This window comes from Heterocephalus glaber, unplaced genomic scaffold (genome assembly GCF_053883595.1).
Source record: "Heterocephalus glaber isolate CG9 unplaced genomic scaffold, H.glaber_assembly_v1.0 deba00001461, whole genome shotgun sequence".
In the NCBI taxonomy this organism is placed as follows: domain Eukaryota; kingdom Metazoa; phylum Chordata; class Mammalia; order Rodentia; family Bathyergidae; genus Heterocephalus; species Heterocephalus glaber.
In genome coordinates this window covers 24,825,010-24,846,290 of record NW_028258308.1, presented here as the reverse complement: position 1 = coordinate 24,846,290, position 21,281 = coordinate 24,825,010, and the positions used below count along the sequence as shown (strand labels likewise).

The following is a 21,281-nucleotide window of genomic DNA, read 5'->3' as shown; positions in this document are numbered from 1 at the left end:
TTAGAATAAATGTCCTTGAGCTCTATGTAGGTCCTTAAAGCTGATTTAGACTTAACCATACTTTCCAAGATCCTATAGTACCACTTTTCTCTGGATTCCATAAGATTTTATCCTTAAAATATGTCTTTTATTTGAGCAAATATATTTACTATTCTAGTCCTTGAAAAACTGATGATTCCAACATAGAAACTATCAAATGTAGGCAAAATATCTAGTCTCAAGTCTTGGATGCATGACCCATTGAAAATTCTTTAATCTGACAGCCTCTCAGTTTTATATTTTACTAGTTTTTAAGCTCCAAGATTGTACAAAGGTACTTAAGGCTCCACTATGAGAGTTGAAAAAAAAAAGGGCTTTAAGTAGAGAGGGGCTAGATACCTCAGTTTTTCAACAAGGAACACACTGCTGTTATCTACTGTGTATTATTTCTTTTGACAATTTCCACTAAGCACTCCCTACCCTGTCTCTTTAAAAACAATATTTAAAAAGGGGCCAGACATAAAGAATGAGAAATTAGAGACATTTATAGCTAAATGGATATACATTGAGGCGATACTCTTAAGTGAAATAAATAGGACACATACGTGTAAAGACCGAATAGTTTCTCTGGTGTGAGAAACTGAAAGTGTAAATAAGGACTAAAAGGAATAATAGATAATGTGAAATAGGAAGAAAAGGGGCAAAGGGGAAGGGAAAGTAGGGGGGTAGGGGAAAGGAAAGAAGAGAATGGAATTAATAAGAGAAAATGAAAAAAATGGAAACAAAGTCTTTGTAAATAGGGAGGGATGGAGGGGTTGAAGGGAGGGCAGGGGAATGGGGAAAAAAATAAGAACCAGGATAGAATATGTAAAGGCGCAAATTCCCAATGATGAATGTTATTATATTGTATACCTAAAATGCACCAATAAAATTAATATTAAAAGGGGGGGGCAGGCATTTAACTTAAAAAGTTAAAAAATTCCAGACTCTATCTCCAAATCCTTTTCAGTATTGTATAACTTTACAATGCAAACAGAAAATATTCTTATGCATATTATAGAAATATTTAAATATTTTTCTGTTCCTGATGTCATTTGCATCATCTCTTATTGGAGTTTCAAAGAAACCATGGTAGAGCTACAGTTAATCGTGGACTCAATCTGGTGACTTGCTTATTGCAGAAGTGCTCATCCACTTCTTCCTGTGAATTTTTGGCCTGGCCTGAAATTTTTGCTTAGCCTGGTGTTCTGAGTGACCAATAGCAATCAACTGGAGTTGGCAAGAGATGAAACTGGTCTGCCATCCCTCTAAGCTTCTCCATGTATGGACACTCACTTACCTTATGCTATTTTTGATGTCTCTAATGGTTCCCTCTTTACGCTGAGATTTCCATGTTCTGAAGGTTGCCCTTCTGTTTGGTTATCTGCCCTTAAAGCAGTCTAACACCATCTAACACCTGACAGTCTGGGGTTAGAGCCAGAGGCAAGACTATGTACTGGTTGCACTAGCCCTTATGACCAGACACCTACTGGGTCTCTCCATATGGACATTTCACAGGAGAAAGTGCTACAAGTCAAGGAAGATAAAGCACTAGGTTATTTGCTTAAAGTACTAAGTTCCTTTTCATCTCTCCTTAGTAAATGAGAAAAATAGTTAATAAGCCTCTTTTTGGAGGTTTCAGGTGCTGAAAGACATTTATTAAGACACTCTGGTTAAGGGCCGGGGATTTAGCTCAGTGGTTCTGCCGCCTGCCTCGAAAGTGCAAGGACCCGTGTTCGATCCCTGGTACCAAAACAAACAAACAAACAAAAACAATAGAAATTGAATGGTGAGGCACCATCAGCAAAAACTCTGGAAGTTATATAAAACAGACTGGATAGATATAATGGTTAATGTAAGAGCATTACTAGTCTTGAAGTTACATAGTCAAATGCACACAACTGACAGCTTGGTTATTATAACCCATGGAATTTGTAAGAACACAAAGGAAGGTGTGACCAGTCAGGTCAAGGACCTTTGACAGTGGGTATGTTGACTTCCTCAGAAAATCAAAAAACTAAGCTTTAAGGTTCTAGTTCAACAAGGTTCTGCCAAATAATATTTGAGGATAGTCTAAGTCCTAAGTCAAAAATCAATCTTGTTTCTGAATGAATCCTTCTTCATGACCACATTATCTCTAATCTTTCCCTGCCAAACCTTTATTTCTCTCTTTGGTTCTCCATTTGATTTGATTGCATTTCCACATGTGCTGCTTGATCTATCAACTCCTTTAGTGTCTGATTTGCCTTATCTTGGCCTCCATTCTCCTTTCCTTCCTACTCCACAAGAATAATTTTCCTTTATTCTAATTAATATTATTGAGGTCCTATTATGCCAGGACCTGGGCTAGGCTAGGTAAATGCTTAGGCTTCACGTTGCTTAGATACAATTTAGCTTTGGGCAAGGCAAAGGGCAGGGTGCAAATCGTCCATGGGAGAGGAACCTAGTAAAAATAAAAGAGATTCTCAGTGCCTTGAGTATAACAACCCATGTATATAACAAACCACCCAAAATATAACAAACACAAAAATAAACAGGGCATAGTATGTGTATCAATTCTTTTTTAATACTTAAATTCTTTTCTTGGTACATTTTAGGTATACAACACATTTACATTTCTCATTGGGAACTTGTTCCTTTACATGATGCATCTTGGTTCTTATTTTTTCCCCATTCCTAGCCCTCCCTTCACCCCCTCCACCCTTCCCTATTTACAAAGACTTTATTTCCATTTTTTCCATTTCTCATCATTTTTCCTTTCCCTTCTTTCCTTTCCCCTGCCCCTCCCACTACCCCTACCCCTTTGGACCTTTTCTTCCTATTTTGCTTTATCAATTATTCATTCTAATCATTGGTACATTTTAGGTGTACAATAAAATGACATTCATCATTGGAAATTTGCACCTTTACATAATCTCTCTTGGTTCTTATTTTTCCCCCTTCCTCTGTCCTCCCTTCAACCCCTCCATCCCTCCCTATTTACAAAGACTTTGTTTCCATTTTCTCATATTAATTCCATTCCCTTCTTTCCTTTCCCCTACCCCTCCCACTTCCCCTTCCTCTTTGCCCCTTTTCTTCCTATTTCACATTATCTGTTATACCTTTTAGTCCTTACAATTTTTATATTTATACCAACACTGTTACCATAGCCATAGATAGATGCAAAAGCGTTGCTTTTGGAAAAGTAAAATTTTTAGAATTCATAGAAAGTAGAAGTTGAAGGCAACTTGATAAAGCAAGGAAGGATCTACCATGGAGTCTTCTTTTATGGTACTGATTACATAAAAACAACAAGCTTAAGTGGAAAAACAGAAATGACATCCTAAAATGGATGTTTTGTCTCTATGTCATAGAAGATGTTGCTTTTCACCACTTTTAGTAGCTTTAAGGAAAAAATTTCATTGATCTATTTTTAATGCACTGTGGTATACCTGATAGGTGACTTAATAGACAAAAGGTAAGGAATAGGAACAGCAGGATCTGGGCCAGAAATTCATTTTGGTTGCCTCTCAAAGCACTTAGTTTTCATAAGAACTGACAATGAATTGATCATATTCCTGTCACCGCAGCCCAACTGTAACTACCTGTACGGTATTTAGTTGTCTACACCCCTAGTCTTAAAATATTTTAGGAGTCCTGGTACCATTCCATAGTATGAACACCAAAGCTAGCATAACTCAATAACCAAAAGGGGTTAGGAGTGGGAAACTGTTAAGAATGTCATACTTTCTCATAAAACTGCTGACAATGTAGCCAACAAAAAGTATAACAAACACAAAAATAAAGAGGACACAATATGCTAATCAATCCTTATTTTATATTTATACTAACACCTTCCACGAACACCTTTCCTCAAAAGTGAGAGTATGTTTCAAGATGTCTTTATTCTGAATGTTTAAACTCCTGCATTTCACACGCTTAAAATAGTTCTGATTTGTTACTTTGTGTAATCACAGATATGCTGAAGAAATCCCAGCCCCCTGGGAGACTGAGGTGGGAAGATCATCACCAAGTATGGGCTAGCTCAGCCTGGGCAACTTACATACAGTGAGACTCTGTCTCAAAATAAAAAATTAAAAGGGCTGGGGCCGCAGGTCAGTGTGAAGGCTCTCGGTTCAATTCCCCAGTACCACCACAAACACAAAATTTTTAGCGGTAACCAAAAAACAACATTATTTGCTTTCCTTTATCAAGAGTCCCGAGGATACCGTTGTGCAGTCAGAACACCCTGTGACTTATGACTTGAACCAAAGATTTGCACCTCATTTTTGTTGCACTCCTAAACGTACGACTATAAATTATTCATGGCCTTGCGTCAAGCAAGAGATCGTTAGGCGACCTGACTTTTTGGAGGGGCGCTGCCCAAATTTGGGGGACACCCCCACCCGCCTGGCGCTGAGGCTGCGCGAAGGACAGCCAGACGACCACATCGAGGCCTCGTTCCTCGACCTGGCGGCCCCGCAGTGCTGGCTCCTACTGCGGCCCGCTGCCTTCGCGGTTATTTAGGACTGTGCGGTCAGGCTGGGGACGCAGGGCCAAGGACCGGGGACCGCCGCCTCTTCCCGGCGTGATTGTAGTCCCCCGCCCCAGGCCGCCCGCCCGAAGGGACGCGGCCACGGCTCCCGGGGTCGCCTCAGGCTGCTGGAGGTCCGCCGCCCCGCCCGACTTCTCGCGAGTTTTCGCCGCGCTCCCCCCGGGCCCCCGCCCGCTCGGCTGCCCGCGGCTCTGCTATGGCTGCTCTGCGGAGGTTCCTGTGGCCGCCACTCCGGCTGCCGCCCACGCTCTCCCCTCACCAGCCCTTTCTCGGGCCTTGGGGGCGGCCTGCGTGGACCGCCCTTCCTGGCCAGCCCTTCTCTTGCAGGGAAGACGAGGAGGGGGCGGTTGCGGAGGCGGCTTGGCGGCGGCGGCGGCGGCGCTGGGGAGAGCTGAGCATCGCGGCAGCAGCCGGCGGGGGTCTGGTCGGCCTCGTGTGCTACCGGATATACGGGGACCCCAGGGCTGAGCCCGGCCGACCCTCCGAGAGCGTGCCCGCAGAGCCCGAGGACCAGCCCCACGGCCTGGGGCTGCTACCCATTCCGGTCGCTGCTGCCAAGGAGACGGTGAGTGCGCGAGCGCCTACGCGCCGGGCTGCCCGAGGTTAGGCCGGGTGGGCTGCCGGGGTCCCACCTGCGCGCGGGGAGGCAGGGGCGCCCGACTCGGTGGAAGCTTGTGAGCGCGGAGGCCGTGGGTGGGACCTTCTAGGCCAGAAGGCCGGGAGTGCTGGGAAGGCGACGGTGGTGCTGTCATTGGCGCACCGGGACCTTGAGAGTCGCTGCATCTTATCTCCTGTCAACTTCCCACTCCCAGGGGTTGAGAAAGGAGCTTCCAGCAGGCGCTGGACAAGAGCGAGCGAGTGATTCTGTAGTTGTGAAGAAGTGGTCTGATGTCTCAAAAGTTACTAATGTATGCAAATCCCAAGAGAAGAAATACAAAAGCTGTAGGTCAAAAGGAAAGATGTTTCAAGGTTGGAAAAGGCAAAAGGAAAAAATGGAAACAAAGTCTTTGTAAATAAGGAGGGGTTGGAGGGGTTGAAGGGAGGGCAGGGGAATGGGGAAAAAATAAGAACCAAGATATGACATGTAAAGGTACAAGTTGCCCATAATGAAGGTCATCTTATTGTATACCTAAAATAAATGTACCAATAAACTTAATGAAACAAAATCATTTCAAGTTGAAAAAAAGGCATATCTTCTCATTAAAGCCAAAATTCTTTAATTGCGTATAATAATCACAAAGTGGGTAGGACAGCCAATGTAGGAAACTATAATGAACATCCCATGAAAATGTTCAAGGGTCGTTATGTATGTATGAGGTAAAGATGAGAGTAAGGCAAGAGTGAGTAAAAGGATATCTTTTTGTCACGTCCTTATATTTAATTAGTAGTTATGTGGGTGACTGGGGAAATTTTCCTTGCAATATGTAAAGAGTATGAACGGCTTAGATGAAAAAAAAATTTTTTTTTGGTAACGGGGATCAAACTCGGGTCCTTGCGCTTGCGTAGCAGGCGGCGAAACCACTGAGCTAAATCCCCGGCCCTGAAAATAATTTTTAAAGGAATCAGTTATGCTGTTTTTAACTTCAATGAAATTTTACATCCTGTATGTTTATGTGTGAATACACAGTAGTGGTCTAAGTGCATCACTTCTGCTACAGGTTGTTGATGCATTTAAGTTAGGCAATCTACTTTATGGACCTTCTAGCGGTAAATCACAGGCACATAACCTAAAATACTTTTATATAGCGATTACTTAAATACTACTAAATACCTTCAGTCTTCTCTTACCCACTCCCACCCCCCTTCTTTTGTGGATTAGGCAGTAGCATTAAACTTCTGCTCTTTTTTTTTTTTTTACCGTAGCTGATCTGAGAACAGACTAACAAGGTAGGGAACATCCAAATAGTGTTTTCTTCTTTTTTTTAATTAATTTTTAAAATTTTAGAGATAGTATCATGCAGTTTTAAAACATCACACTCAGAAAACTAGAAGTACATGGATCTACTCCCTAAGCTGAATGTAGACATGTACTGCAAACATGCAGTACTAATAAAATTTTTGAAACAAGAAAGATAAAACACTGGCTCCATCATTTACTAATGTCATTTTTGACAAATTTACTTAACCTCTCAATACCTGTTTCCTCATATGTAAAAGAAGTTAGTAGTCTCACAGGCCATCGTGAAAATTAAATGAGTTACTACCATATATTTAAAACAATGGTATCCCTGGCCTGTAATAAGCATTTCACAAATTTATTTTTTATTTTGTTCATTTACTTATTTATTGTCTATTTACTTACATTTGTACTGCTTAGTGTGTATGAAAATTTCTATACCTGGTTGTAAAAGTCAGGTATAATACTAAAGTTTTGTACCTTACCCTCCCAATTCTCGTGTCCTACATTTTAGTTGTCTTGCCTTTTGTATATATTTGTTTTCTCTATCTTAAAACTTCTATAATCTTTTTATTCCTGATGTTTGAAATTTTTACAATAAAGACATGTTTTTCATTGATTGTGCTAAGGGTCCTTCAATATGGAAACTCATGTCTAAAAGTTTTGTTTTGGGCTGGGGATTTAGCTCAGTGGTTTCACCACCTGCTGTGCAAGCGCAAGGACCCGAGTTCGATCCCTGGTACAAAAAATAAAAGTTTTGTGTAAAATTTTCTTGTACTGTTTCTTTGATATTTTTTCTCTTCTATTTTTCTAGGACTGCTATTAGTCTGAATTTAATCCTCTTAATTCTAATGCTAATCTATCTTGGATCCCAGTTTTAGTGTTTAGGAAAGTTATTCTTGAGTTTATCTTCTAACATTCTACTGAATTATTTTAGCCATCCTAGTGTTTTAATTCAAAGAACTGTTTTGTATTCTCTGATGCTCATGTTGTAGATATTCTGTTTTATCTCATTGCTGCTATAATTTCTCTGGGATATAACTTACAGTTTATAAGATATAAATTATGGTTTTATTTTGCTTTCTCCTTTGTGTGTTGCTTTGTTTTTCTAGCTTCTTTTTCCTGTTTGATTTTATAAGCTCTCGCTTTCATTTTCATTTCCTTCACATATTTGTAATTGTTGCTCATCTATTATTTGAAAACCACTCAAAAAAGTCTCTCTAAATGAATATGGCTTTTCTTTGTTTCTCCCTCTTTGCCTCCCTCCGTGCCTCCTCTTTCCTCCCTCCCTTCCTTCTTTCCTTTTCGAGACAGGGTTTCTCTGTGTAGTTCAGGTCAGTCTTGAACTCACTATGTAGCCCAGGCTGGCCTCCAACTTGAGATTCTCCTGCCTCATCCTCCAAGTGCTGGGATTACAGGTGTGTGCCACCATGCCCGGGTGAATATGGCTTTTACTTTTCATCTGGTGATCCAGATTTTTCATTAGAACAGCATCCAGATGTCAGTATTTTATAGCACTTTTTCTTTGGTATCATTGAGCTCCAAAGAGCAAGAGAGGTGAAAGAGTCAGTAATCTGGATGCAGTCATACACATATGAATGTATAAGAGCATGTGTGCTGGAGGAATATCTTATGGTACACTTACATAGTATTTTCTAGTCATCTGTTTGCAGTATCACCACATACACTACCTCTATAGCTTTTTTTGTTCCCAAAGCCATATCCTTTCTTGGGTTTTATGGCTTACTTCCATTTGATCTCAGTGCCCATGTAGTGGCTTTGTACCCCTAAGTCAATTATCACTCTTCCATCTTCAATTTTACAAAAATGTGGTGAATTGTCTTGATTGTTCTAGTCTCCTCTCTTTTTTTCTTTCCTATTCCCTGTGTATTTGCACCCCCCGCCTCCATTTTTTAGTCCTTTACTGTGTCTTTAGTGTGGTTGGGGAGTTGGTAGTTGAAAGAGACCTATGGGGTTAATCTGCCACTTTTCAAAAATATTGTTTTAAACCTTTGCTGTTGCTGTATAGTGTCAATTTTATTTTTCTGTAGTGGTATACAAGGGGTGATGAAAATATATGATGGGTGTTTAAATAATAAAAATATTTATTACATTGAAAGATACATTGCCATTAATCTCCCTTCAAATAATTCCCCTCACTTTGAACACACTTATCCCTTTGTTCTTGCTGCTTTCTGAAGCAGTTCTGGAAGTTCTCCTTCATGAGTGTCTTTACAAGTTCTGATCAAAAAATACAATGAATGCTGTTGCTTGGAAAAACATTAGCATTCACCTTGCTCATGGGATCTGGCACTGTGCAACTTCTGGCTCTTCTACAAAGACAAATGACCATAAAAGGTAAACCTTCTGGATCAATTCAGGACAATGAGAGAGCTACAACAACACAAAGACACTTATAAAAGAAAGATTTCGAGAACAAATTCAGAAAGTGGCAAGAATGATGGGATAAGTATGTTCAAAGTAAGGAGGAGTATTTTGAGGGGGGACTCATAATGTGTCTTTTACTGTAATAAATTTTTTAAAAATTTAAAACATTTTTCTTATTTTTCTGTCACATCTTCCTGTTTCAAATGACAGCTAAGAACTTTTGATTTATAAAGCTTCTTTTAAGAAGCATCATATTATACAGAGCATAAGCTTGGCATAAATGTTAACTTATATGTGTTACAAGAATAATTTAACTGATGAAAATGAACAGCAGTAACCTATAGGATTATAGTTATATTACTATAGCATTGAATATTTTTGTTTTAAAGACATTGGCTCTAAAATTCCACTAAAAGGCCTTCCCTGATTCCATCTATTTGTTAAATACCCTTGCTTATCCTATCCTCCTGAATAATGACCTTTTTTTTTTTTTTTGCTAATTATTTATTCTTTGTATTCTCTGCTTGTCTTAGTTCTTTAAGGAGAAACACTGTGTTGGTCTTGGTCACCTTCATATCTTTTTTCTCTGAGGTTGAAACTGAGCTCTGGTAGAATAAATATTTGTTGAATTAAATCAGCCCATACTAAATATTTAGTGGGGCATATAGCTTACTAGGCACAGTCACATTCTGTTATAATTAATAGCTTAATATTTTGTTCAGCTAAAGTACTTATAGCATTAGAATAAGGAAGACTTCATTCAAGGTCAAAATTCCAGTCTTTGGGAGACCAGATCACATGACACTATTTATTTTAGTTGTGCAAGTTTGGCTTGCCAAATTTTTTCAGTAAACCATGGCCTTGATCCGGTGCCTGCCTTACAAACGCAAGGTCCCGAGTTCGATCCCCAGTACCATAAAAACCCCAAACTATGGCCTTGAACTGTATTAATATTGTAAAGAGATGTTGATAAGATTCTTCTTAGAACTTTTAACATTTTAGTGTTGAAACACTATTTTTATTAGTGAAAAAAATTTTGTTCTAGGACTGCCTTTTTGTTTCAGTCTCAGAATAAAGAAATGGATAATCTGGCATTTATGTATCATACAGAGCAAATAATTTATTTTGTTTTTTTTAATTTAAAGAACTTTCAAGCAACTTAATTTAGTTTTACTCTGGAGTGAAAAACAAATTATAACAGTTTTGTTTATTCCTACAATAATTTCCAATAATCATACACTTTAGAATTTCTTTCACTGTATACTTTTTTCAATCTATTTTCAAGGCATTGTATCTTGAGAGGCAAGGTTATGGTTTCTTTTCTTTAGAATATTGAAGAATTTGCCAGCTGTATAAATGGAGAAAAGTCTTCCTGATTTTTTTTATAGGGAGAGGGAGTCACATAGATATGAAATTGAAAATGAGTTAATTCCGTGAAGAATTACTTTGTTATATAGGAAGATAAACTTAGGCGATCCCCTGTGGCTTCCTAAATCACCTGTGTCAAATAAGCCCACCAATTCTGCTTGCATCCTTCCAATAGCCTGACCATGTAATAGATTCACATATAACAATTTGACTGTACCTTTTCCCCCTAAATAATTCACAGAGTAAATTTTTGTTGAATTTGGAAAAAGATTCTTATTTCTTGTTATGCTAGACCTAGAGTTATGGAAATGAATGTACTTTTTTTTCTGGGTTTTGATGAATGCTTATAAAATTTTTTGTAGCTGTCTTTTAAAAAAATCTATATTCGGAATCAGGACTTGAAACTATTATAATCTTGAACTTAAAGTTTAAAAAATTTCATCTGTAATTCTCTACCAAGACTTGGAAATTTTTAAATAATGTGCAGCTATTAGTTTGAATGAAGGTGAATAACAGTTTTTCTTCTTAGTTTAGGTAATATCTACCTTTTTAAAAAGCACACAAATATTGGGTTGTATTTTGTATTGAAATTCAAGTGTATTTGGATTTAATGTGACTTTCTTATTGATTATCACATATAATTCTGCTTATATAATTTTGGGCTGGACAGTTTATGACTACTAAGTAAAATATAGCTACCTTCTTAGAGATTGAATATATGGTTTATATCTAACAGTTTTGGGAAAATGAATACCATTTTCTACGAAAAGACTGCAGTACCAGGAATTGAAATCAGGAGCTAGTGCTTGCCAGGCAGGCAAGGCACCGCTGAGCTACATCCCCAGCCCAATGGCATAATATTTTGATACACATATATATATACCATAGAAAGATTTAATCAAGCAAATTAACATAGCCATCATTTTATGGACTCATTGTGGGTTTTTTCTTTTCTTTTCTCAGTGTTGGGGATCGAACTCAGGACCTTGCACTTGAAAGGCGGGCATGGTGCCACTGATATAAATCCTCGGCCCTAGGACTCATTGTTTTGTTTTGTTTTTTTGGTACGGGGATTGAACTTGGGACCTTGTGCTTGTGAGGCAGGAGGCGGAACCACTGAGCTAAATCCCCAGCCCTGGACTCATTGTTTTTAACCTTAACTTTTTAAGCTTCTTTGAGGGAGATTTCACTCATCACCTACATTATAATTAGTCTTATCTCACAATAAGCCTTATCATAATAGTTTAATAAATTCTTATTTAATGAATGAATTCAAAATGAAATAACTTGCAATTTTTGTAATTCTTGCAGTCTTTAGAATACTGTATTGCTTTTAAAAAATCATCTCATCTATGCAGTTTTGCATTTGACTAATAGAGATCATCTAAACACCTTAAAATAAGCCACTATAATGGATATTTATAACCATCTTTGTGTTATCTATGAGGTGTAATGATTAGAAACTTCCTCATAGTAGTATTGACAGATATGAATTGAGTGCCTAATTGCAATTTCATCAAATAGCAGGTGTATAGTACATGCATTTTTTTCTTTCCTCACTGTAAGTATATAAGACAGGAGATTCATTTTCTTCAGACGTTCTTAGTCTTTCAGCATTAGTGGGTAGTTACATGCTTTTCTTATTTTGAGATGGTCATACATGTAAAATTATATATCCAAATAGTTGATCGCCCAATTTCTGTACTAGTTTTCTGGAGTTGTTCAGTAGCTACCAACTTAGCACATCTGTCAGCAAATGGCTCCTTTTATTCCCTCACTTTCTACTTTTCTCACTTTTCAATAATATAGATTATGTTAATTGTCCTTGATACACTGAACATAATTATATTTTCTGAACTTGGAAAAGTATTATGGAAGATCTGTTATGTTAGAGGGCATAATTCTATCTAATAATTAACATTTATATATGTATAAATGTGTATATGTGGTGCTAAGGATCAAACCCAGGTCTTATGCATGGTAAGCACCAGCTCTACCATTGAAGTACATTCCAGCTCTAAATGAATTTTTTAAAACTTCTATGTCAAGCAGCTTCTTTTACTTTCATAGTCATATTATATCCCATTTGGAAAACTGATAAATGTATCCATCCATTTATTGATCCATCCATTTGTTTATTCAAATAATTTATCCAAAGAATATTTATTGAAGTATAGTAGGCACTAGAGGTTTAGTGGTAGATAAAATGACATTCATATACTTTTGCTTTTTACAGTCTAGTAAAGATACAGAGTAACTATAATCCAATGTAGTAAAATTATGTGATGGAGAAAATAGATTATACTAAGGGAGCACCCAAGAAGGACATATAATCTAGACTTGAGACTTTAAATGTAGGCTTTGGAGAAAGTGACATCTAAGCTAGAACTTGAAGGATGAGTAGGAATTATTAGGTAAAGAGAGAGACAAGGAGGCAGAGCTGAAGCAAAATATTCCAGTTGAATACATAGATCAAAGGCTCAGGAGAGCTATAGAAATAGATTTGGGAATCATCAAGAATTAAAAATCATAAGAATGGATGACATTGTCAAGAATATGTAGAATAAGAAGAAAGAAGCACGTAAGGAGACAACTCTGGTGAGCATCCATGAATTGAAGGACTGATACAGAGAGGGAATTCCGCAGAAGATGAGAGGTAAGGTCCAGACCTGAAAAGAAAGCCAGAAGAATCATGAAAGCCGATGAAAGATAGTACTTGAGAGGAAGTAGTCAGTTATAGTGAATGCTGCCCAAGGAGGTCAACTAAGATGAGAGAAAGTATACATTAGACTTAACAAGAAAAGAAAGGGTCACGAGTAACCCTATTTTAGACGTAAAAATTATGATTATAGTTGCACAAGTTGACAGTAAAAGTGAAGAAAAGGTAAGGTAGAAGAAGTAAAGGTGTGTTGACAAAGCTTTCAAGAATGTGGGCATAAAATGGAGAGAGGGTAGTAATGTAAGGGACATAGACTTTCTTCTTTTTTCTTTAATGAAAGATCCTCAGCTGTGTTTAAGGGCTAAAAGAAAAAATAAGATTGAACTTCAAGGATAATTGATTTGCCAAGGACCCAGGTAGAAATGGGAGGTAAAAGTTAAAGCACCATAATGAGTAGTTTAATGTTAGGTAACATAATTTTAGGTAACACGAAGGATGCCACTTCCATTGAAGTAGGAGGAGGGGAAGGGGGAAACATTGTGTACAAGTTTAAGGGCAAGTAGTTGTAGGGGTTCTTGCCTGATGTCTTATATTTGCTCTGTGAAGAAGGTAATGTCATCTGCTGAGAGCAACATGTAGAAATGTGTAGAGTAATCATTATAGAATTGGGGGGAGGGGAGTGTATTTTTCAGTCACAGAAAAGAAAGCTAGGAAAGCCATGACATTTTAAAATTTGTTCATATTTTGTATTTGCAAGATTAAATAAGATCTTTTACATAACAAAATGCTTTTTTTTAACTTTTTTTTTTTTTTCCACTGGAGATTGAACTTGGCACCTTGCACTTGCAAGGCAGGCACCAGAACCACTGAGCTACATCCTTGGCCCTACAAAATGATTTTTTAACTTGCTCTTGAGATGCACTTTTTTTAATGGTCACATTTGCTGTTCTGATTTATAATTGTTTATGTTATCCCTTTTCCTGAGATGTATAAACCTTAGTAATCTGATCTAGTACCTTTTAACCTATTATGTAATCCTTAACTTAAAGAAATTCACCGGACTTACAATACAGATTGTATTTTGGTTTTTTTGGTTAAACTTGATAGGCAAGTTTTAACTGGAAAATATTAGATCGCACAGATCTTCTGTAATTGTGTGTCAAACACTGAGAACTTGAGTAGCTTTATTTTCTGTAAACACTCTTGTGTTAGGGAAAGATTTGCTTTTAGAAAAGTCAAGCAGGCTCTATTTATGTCATTATTTGTCTGGCATTAAAGAAAATGACTAGTCATTTGTGTCCTAACCAAGATTTTCTAGAAATATTTTTTTCTTTTCCCTCTTTAAATTTTACCCCTTTATCTTTGATGTATTGATATATTTTATAATTGCAAAAGCAAAATCAATGTTTTCTACTTTTTCTATTTATTAAACTGCCTTTAACCAATTTAATATTCAAACATCATCTAGTTCTAGTTCCCCCCCCCCGCTAAGGATATCTATTAATTTCATACTGTAAATATTGATTTTGTTGAGATATTTGGTTTATCCCTTTCCCAGGAAGGGATATAATAGACAATTCAAACTACTTGTAACGACTCAAAGTGAATTTTTCTAGCTGACTTCATATGCAGTAAGAAAAGCTTTCATAGGTTAGACAATCTATTGAAATTAGTTCTACTCAAATAAGATCATCTAAGCTTTTTCTAGCCACAATAAATATATTTTTAGTAATCTGAAAATGGTATATGATTTGTAATTCTCCATATACTATGTTGTTCCCAGGAGATTAGGAAAAATTTTTGAATATATACTGTCGTCAAGCTTCCTTATGTAATAATAGAAAAATAATGGACAGCTTTTGGACTGTTTTTGGTACATGGATATCAGTGTAACCTGAACTTTATCCCTTTTCTAGATTCAATCTTTGTTGTTGCATAGCCTTCTCCAGACTGCTTCTGATCCAAATAAATGCATCACAGCATAATTTTATGTCCCCATAGTAAAGAATATACTCTTAGTAACCTTTTGGTCCAGTACTATGCAGATGCGCTATCACGTGTCTGTCATGTTCCCTCTACTCAACCAATCCTGTTGATTACCGGATTGTCAGAAATGTCAGGTAAGAGTTTGATTTAAGTTTTTTTTATTGTGTGCTATGTTTTATAATTTTAAAGCTAAGATCTTATTTGGAGAGAAAGTTAAAACTCATACTTGATACTTTGATCCAATATTCTAAATTTTATGAGTCAAAGGTACATATATTAGGTGTTATTGTGAATTAAATAGTTAACTATTAAAAATGGCACACATTAGGGCCAGGGATTTAGCTCAGTGGTTCCAGCTCCTGCCTTGCAAGTGCAAGGTCCCAAGTTTGATCCCCGGTACCAAAAAAAAGAAATAAAATAAAATAAAAATAGCACACATTAGCATAACCAATTAATTAAACCTAGAACTTACCCTGAATTGTAGTAGTTATTTTATTTTATTTTGGTACCGGGGGTCAAACTCAGGTCCTTGCACTTGCGAGGCAGGTGGCGGAACCACTGAGCTAAATCCCCAGCCCTGTAGTAGGTATTTTAAAATTTATATGAAATTGTAGGCAAGGTGGCACACTCCTCAAGGTTCTTCCCATTTGCTGGTAAATTAGAAGTGAGCAGTACTTTATATTTTTGGTCCTAAACCCATACTCGTTGCCCCACTCAATTTGGAACATGGCTTAAAGCTATAGATTGGATTGAGCACTGATCTTTAGTAAATTGATGAAAATTGGAAAGTGATGGAGAGGTGAATCAGAGAGGGATTATCTAAATATAAGAGCAGAAGTTACTCAGGTAGTAGGAATGTATTGTTTGATATACTCTGATAGAAAAGTTCTAGAAACATGCTTCTTTTATATTTCAGTGATATGTTTTATTCTGGAAGCAGTCGCTTAGTATCTGAAAAGAAAATAACATTCTTAAATGGTATTATATAATATAATCATGTTCTACAGCAGTGTTATTGTAGCAGGGAAAAGAGACTCCCTTGGGAGTTTAATTGTTTTAGAAAAACAAGGCATTGGGTAGGGGGAGAAACAGACTGACAGATGGAAAGACAGAGAAAGGAGAAAGGGGGAGAGAGGGATAGAGAGAATGGGAAAATATTGCTATATTTCACTTCACTTAAAATATCTAGTAAAATACAAAGATGTCTTTGAAAGGAAGATTTTTTAATACATAATAATCACAAGGAATAAGTTGTTCAGAATATATAATGATGAGTCACTAATAAGAAAAAGCACAATGGGAAAGTGGACAAAAGGTCTGAATGGGCAAATCAACAGGAAAGGATCTAAAGGTCTGATGAACACATGAAAAGAGGCTCAACATCATTTATAATAGAGAAATACAAATATAACCACAATGAGGCAGTTAGATTGGCAAAAGTACCAATGTAACAACTGTTGGCAATGGTGAGGAAAAACAAAAATTCTTATACTCTGCTGGTAGGCATACACATTATTTAGCAAATAAATCGACAATATGTAGCCAAGTGATGAGTCCCATGTCTAACTTAGAAATTCTGTCTATAGCTGGGCCATGGCTCAGTGCTGCATCACTTACCAAGCACATGTAAAACCGATTTCTATCTCCATCACTGCCTAGGAAAGGAAGAAAGGAAGGGAGTGAGGTAAAGAAGGAGGGAGGGTGAGAAAAGAAAAAAAATTCTGTGTATAAACTTTTGAGAAACTTAAGACATGTACACAAGGACACATTTTAAGTCTTGTACATGTCTCTGATAACTGCATTTCTCATCCTGTAACAGCTACTTGGTATTAAGGGCTCCACTTTACCTGTATGTGGTATATCCTGGCTCAGGCAAATAACCTCCCTTCACTCTTTTTTTTTTTTTGGTTCTGGGGATTGAACTGGGGATCCCCAAGGAAGTCATCTATCAGAAGTAAATTGGCTCCAATCCTAGTTCTTTGAGGTATCTTGATACTGATTTCCACAGTGGTTGCACCAGTCTACACTCCCAGCAGTGGAGCAGGGTTCCTCTTTCCCCACAGCCCCGCCAGCATTTGTTATTGGTTGATTCCATGATAGCAGCCATTCTTTCTGGGCTGAGGTAGAATCTCAGTGTTGTTTTCATTTGCATCTCTCCCATGACCAGTGATCTTGAACCTTTTTTCCTACATTTATTTGCTATTTCAGTTTCTTTGTGTGAGAAATGTCTGTTCATTTCAGATGCCCATTTTTGGATTGGGTCTTTAAATTTGGGAGTTCTGATTTTTTTAAGTTCTTTATAGATTGTAGATAGTAGACCTTTGTCTAAAGGACAGCTGGTGAAGATTTTTTCCCACATTATGGGTTATCTCTTCATGCTGCTGGTGGTTTCTCTTGCTGTGCAGAAGCTTTTTAATAAGAAGAGATCCCACTTGTTGATTGTTTGTGCTAGTTCATGGGGGAAGTCCCATTTGACTGAGCTATTCCCCTGCTGGGATCTTCCCAAAAGAATTAAAAGAATCATACCACAGTGATATATGTGCACTCATGTTCATAGCAGCACAATTTGTAATAGCTAAAACTTGGAAGCAACCCAATTGCCCATCAACTGGAGACTGGATAAAGAAAATGTGGGATTTTTTAATAAAATGGAGTATTACTCAGCCATAAAGAATGAGAAACTAGAGACATTTATAGCTAAATGGATGCACATTGAAGCAGTACTCTCAAGTGAAATAAATAGGACACACATGTATAAATACCAAATTGTTTCTCCAGTGTGAGAAACTGAAAGTGTAGATAAGGACTAAAAGGTATAATAGATAATGTGAAATAGGAAGAAAAGGGGCAAAGGGGAAGGGGAAGTGGGAGGTGTAGGGAAAAAGAAAGGAATGGAATTAATATGAGAAAAAGAAAAAATGGAAACAAAGTCTTTGCAGATAGGGAGGGGTGAAGGGGTTGAAGGGAAGGCAGGGGAATGGGGAAAAAGAACCAAGAGAGATTATGTAAAGGTGCAGGTTTCCAATGATGAATGTCATTATATTGTATACCTAAAATGTACCAATAAAATTAATTTTTAAAAAAGTAAATTAGCTCACTTTACTACTTCTGCACAACTAGATTTGCCTTCATCTCATTCTCACTTTCTTTCCTCTGGCCCCATAGTGAAAAATGAATCTTCCTGTGAAATGAGAGAAAAGCATTTGGGGTCTATAAATTGGAATTGGCTGTGATTTTTTTTTTTCTCTAGCAATGCTCATAGCCCAAGAGATGGAGCTGTTTTAGCTATAGGCCATTATAGGGTAGTTATAGAATTTTGTCCTTGAACTTTGAAGTTAGGATGTCAGAGAGCTTTGAGATTATTAGGTGAATTGTCTACTTGAATGTTGAAGTTCTTTCTGACATGGTTTAGGGTGATGAGAAAAATTGTGAGTCATGTATCAGAATCCTGTCTAATAAGTGAGTAGGAATGTGTACAAATTGCCACTGGCAGGATGGTAATTGATATAATCAATGCCTGTCTGCCTTCGTTAGCATTGGTGGCTCAAGTTATTTGTCAGATATAAATGCCCAGGTGAATTTGGCAGTGCAACTGAGAATGCTTTCCTCATCATCACCTAACAAAAATTTGGTTGGTAAAAGACAGAGAAGAGGTTTGTTCAGTTCCACAAGTTCATTGAATTCCTGGCAATATGGTTAGGGTGAAGTTCTAAAGGTGAAAGGAAATTGTTGAAAAAAGTAAATATTCTACTTTTGGCCACGTAAAAACCTTGGATGGTTTCTTTTTAATTTATTGAATACATGACATTCCAGGAACATTTTATTTTTCTGTGGGAGGTAGTCATCTTTTAAAAAATGAATACCAGATTATCTAATTATATGTTTTCATTTTCTACTTGCTGCTTGTAAAGACATTTAAATTATCTCCAAGACCCATGACCAACTTAATATACAAGATAATATTCAACTATGATTGTCTTAGGGTAGGTCAGTATGTCATAACATGTAAACCATCAAATTACATTCAATTAACAGAAGTCTTCTCTGTGGCAGTTTTATTTGTAGTTATTTGTAGTTTTATTTGTAGTAAGTAATGTTGTCAACTTTAACAAGTGACTTTCAAAGTTAGGCAGGATGTCATATCCCAGTCAGCTAAAAGGAAGGAAGGTTGAGAAACATGAAGGGACATAGATGAGACTATTTTATGGCCAGGCTTGGAAATGTCTGCATCACTTCCATTAATAAGCTATTTTCTAAACTTGGTCATGTGGTTACATCTAAGTGCAAGAGACACTGAGCAATGTACTCTAGCTTCTGCCTAGGGAAAAGAGAAGGTGGGTTTGATGTGCAGTTAGCATATTCTTCCATAATGATGTACTACTTCAAGATGAAAAATTTCTTCAACTTTTCCTCCAGTATACAGGTACAGTATTTATTACTTTATTCCTTCAGTTATCATTTATCTATTCCCCTTGTTAGAATAACTCTGAGAATCAAATACCCATCAAACCACAAAGTCAGTATGGGCATTCATTCCATTTTAAACAAATTTAAAATGATTTTTTTTCTTTTAAGCTGCCTTATTACCATGTTCTCTTATGAGACAAGTTTCTACATTGTATAAACATCAGGAACATTTGTTTCCCTTACTAAACCAAGTCTTTAGCATACTTGTTTTTTATTTTCATACACATTTCAATAAATCCTTGAATTAATAAGTAATGTAGTTTACCAAATACTTCAGACATTATACCCTTAACTTTTAAATTCTCATTTTAAGAACTGATAATCTCCTGCGTCTAAATAAAAACTTTAATCAATAAAAGTATTGTATAGTGCATAAAACAATATATAGACTTTATACTTTCGTTAGCTAGTCCTCAGTAATCTCAGTCTACAAAAATAACTCCTACTGCATTGATGATACATAAAAGTGAGTCAACTTCCTACCTTGAGGCTTCCAGTTTCCTTGTAGAAATTCACTGGCCTTAGTCTTGCAAAACCATCGCCTCTTTGAATCAGTATTTTGCAAAACTACCAGCACTTTGAATCTCTGTAATACTCTGTAATCTGCTAAAAATTTATGAGGCTGCATAATTCCTTGCAAACACTATAGAGTTGTGTATTTGGGGATAGAGATGAACTTAATCCATTTCTTTTAACATCAGCCTACTTTTATAGGTAACTATGAATAATATTTCAGACTTTCTTAGATAATGGAATTGAATCTCCATACAATATTTAAGCATAAAACCTTGAGACTTAAGTTAGATACTTATATTAATCATGCCTTTAAAGTGTTATTTATCAAGGGCCAGGGATTTAGCTCAGTGGTGCTGCCACCTGCCTCGCAAGCGCAAGGTCCCGAGTTCGATCCCCGGTACGAAAAAGAAAAAAAAGTAACTTATCAAATAAGATAGGGTGTATAAAGTTTGCTTTGAATGCTCTACCAGAGTCTATCTCTGTGACAATTACTAAGTCATTTTGATATAGGGAGAAGAGATGTAACTCCCAAACCTACTAGAAAACCGAAACATGAGTTCTTGTTCTCTAAAATCGAAGAATGAATTCTATAAACAATGGAGGTTAAAAGTAGGAAAAATTTATTGGGAGAAAGAAAGCTTCTGCCTAAGAGAGACAGAAGGGGGACCAGAAAGTGGGTTGCCTGCCCACCCCACTTTTCAAAGATGTTTTATACAGCAAAGCCATGTGGTGAGGTGGGTACAAAGTGGGATGAAACTATAAGACCCAATGGAAATTTATGAGGTGGGACAAAACCATAACCAACCAATAAGATTACAAGTATAGTCACCCAGGTAATATTGATTAAATGGGGATCAAGTGGGAAGACAAGTCACATACAAGGAATTTCCCATTTCCCATTTAGAATATCAATAACTGCTGTCTATCTCTAGGGGAAGTAGTACTTCTTTTCCTTTTTATAATATTAACCAGTGAATGTGCCACAATTGTTCTCCATGTTGATTCCTTGCTGTGTTGGCTCCCAGAGGGCTGGCTCCTTAAGGGAGGCCCTGTCTACCTGGCAATAAGATATGTAATTAACTTACGTATCTATTATATTCCCCCCTCTAAAGAAGTAGCCCTAACTGCTGTGAGGGGACAAAGGGCAAAGACAGTTCTGGCTACTTCCAGCTGAAGAGGGTCGCAGTTGTGATCAGCAGTTAGTTACTCTACAGAGTCTATCTAAAGGCCCTCGATAGGTGCCAGGCATTGTCATCTTGGTAGCCATATAGCTTTGAGTCTGGAGGAGACAAAAGCCAAAGAAACAGTTAAAAATATGTAGGCTAAATAATAATGTCAGCAGGACTGCTATGAATATAACCAACAAAGGTTTACACTGGGAGGAACTAGTAATAGCCTCCCACAAAGAGGATAAGGAGAAGGTCCAGGGGACTTTAGAATCCAACATA

The 21,281-nt window shown here is 37.2% G+C and overlaps 1 protein-coding gene across 6 annotated transcripts in view; it reads left to right on the top strand.

Moving 5' to 3' along the window:
- The first annotated feature begins 4,436 nt into the window (after window positions 1-4,436).
- Window positions 4,437-21,281, top strand: part of Micu3 (mitochondrial calcium uptake 3) — a 120,438-nt gene continuing 103,593 nt past the window's right edge. For 5 of the 6 annotated variants that reach the window (XM_021265098.2, XM_021265094.2, XM_021265095.2 and 2 more), the window contains exon 1: window positions 4,437-5,117. In XM_021265098.2, coding sequence (XP_021120757.2) covers window positions 4,749-5,117 — 369 coding nt within the window. In that variant the 5' untranslated portion in view covers window positions 4,437-4,748. The remainder of the gene's footprint in view (window positions 5,118-21,281) is intronic. The other variant, XM_021265096.2, reaches the window with a different exon arrangement.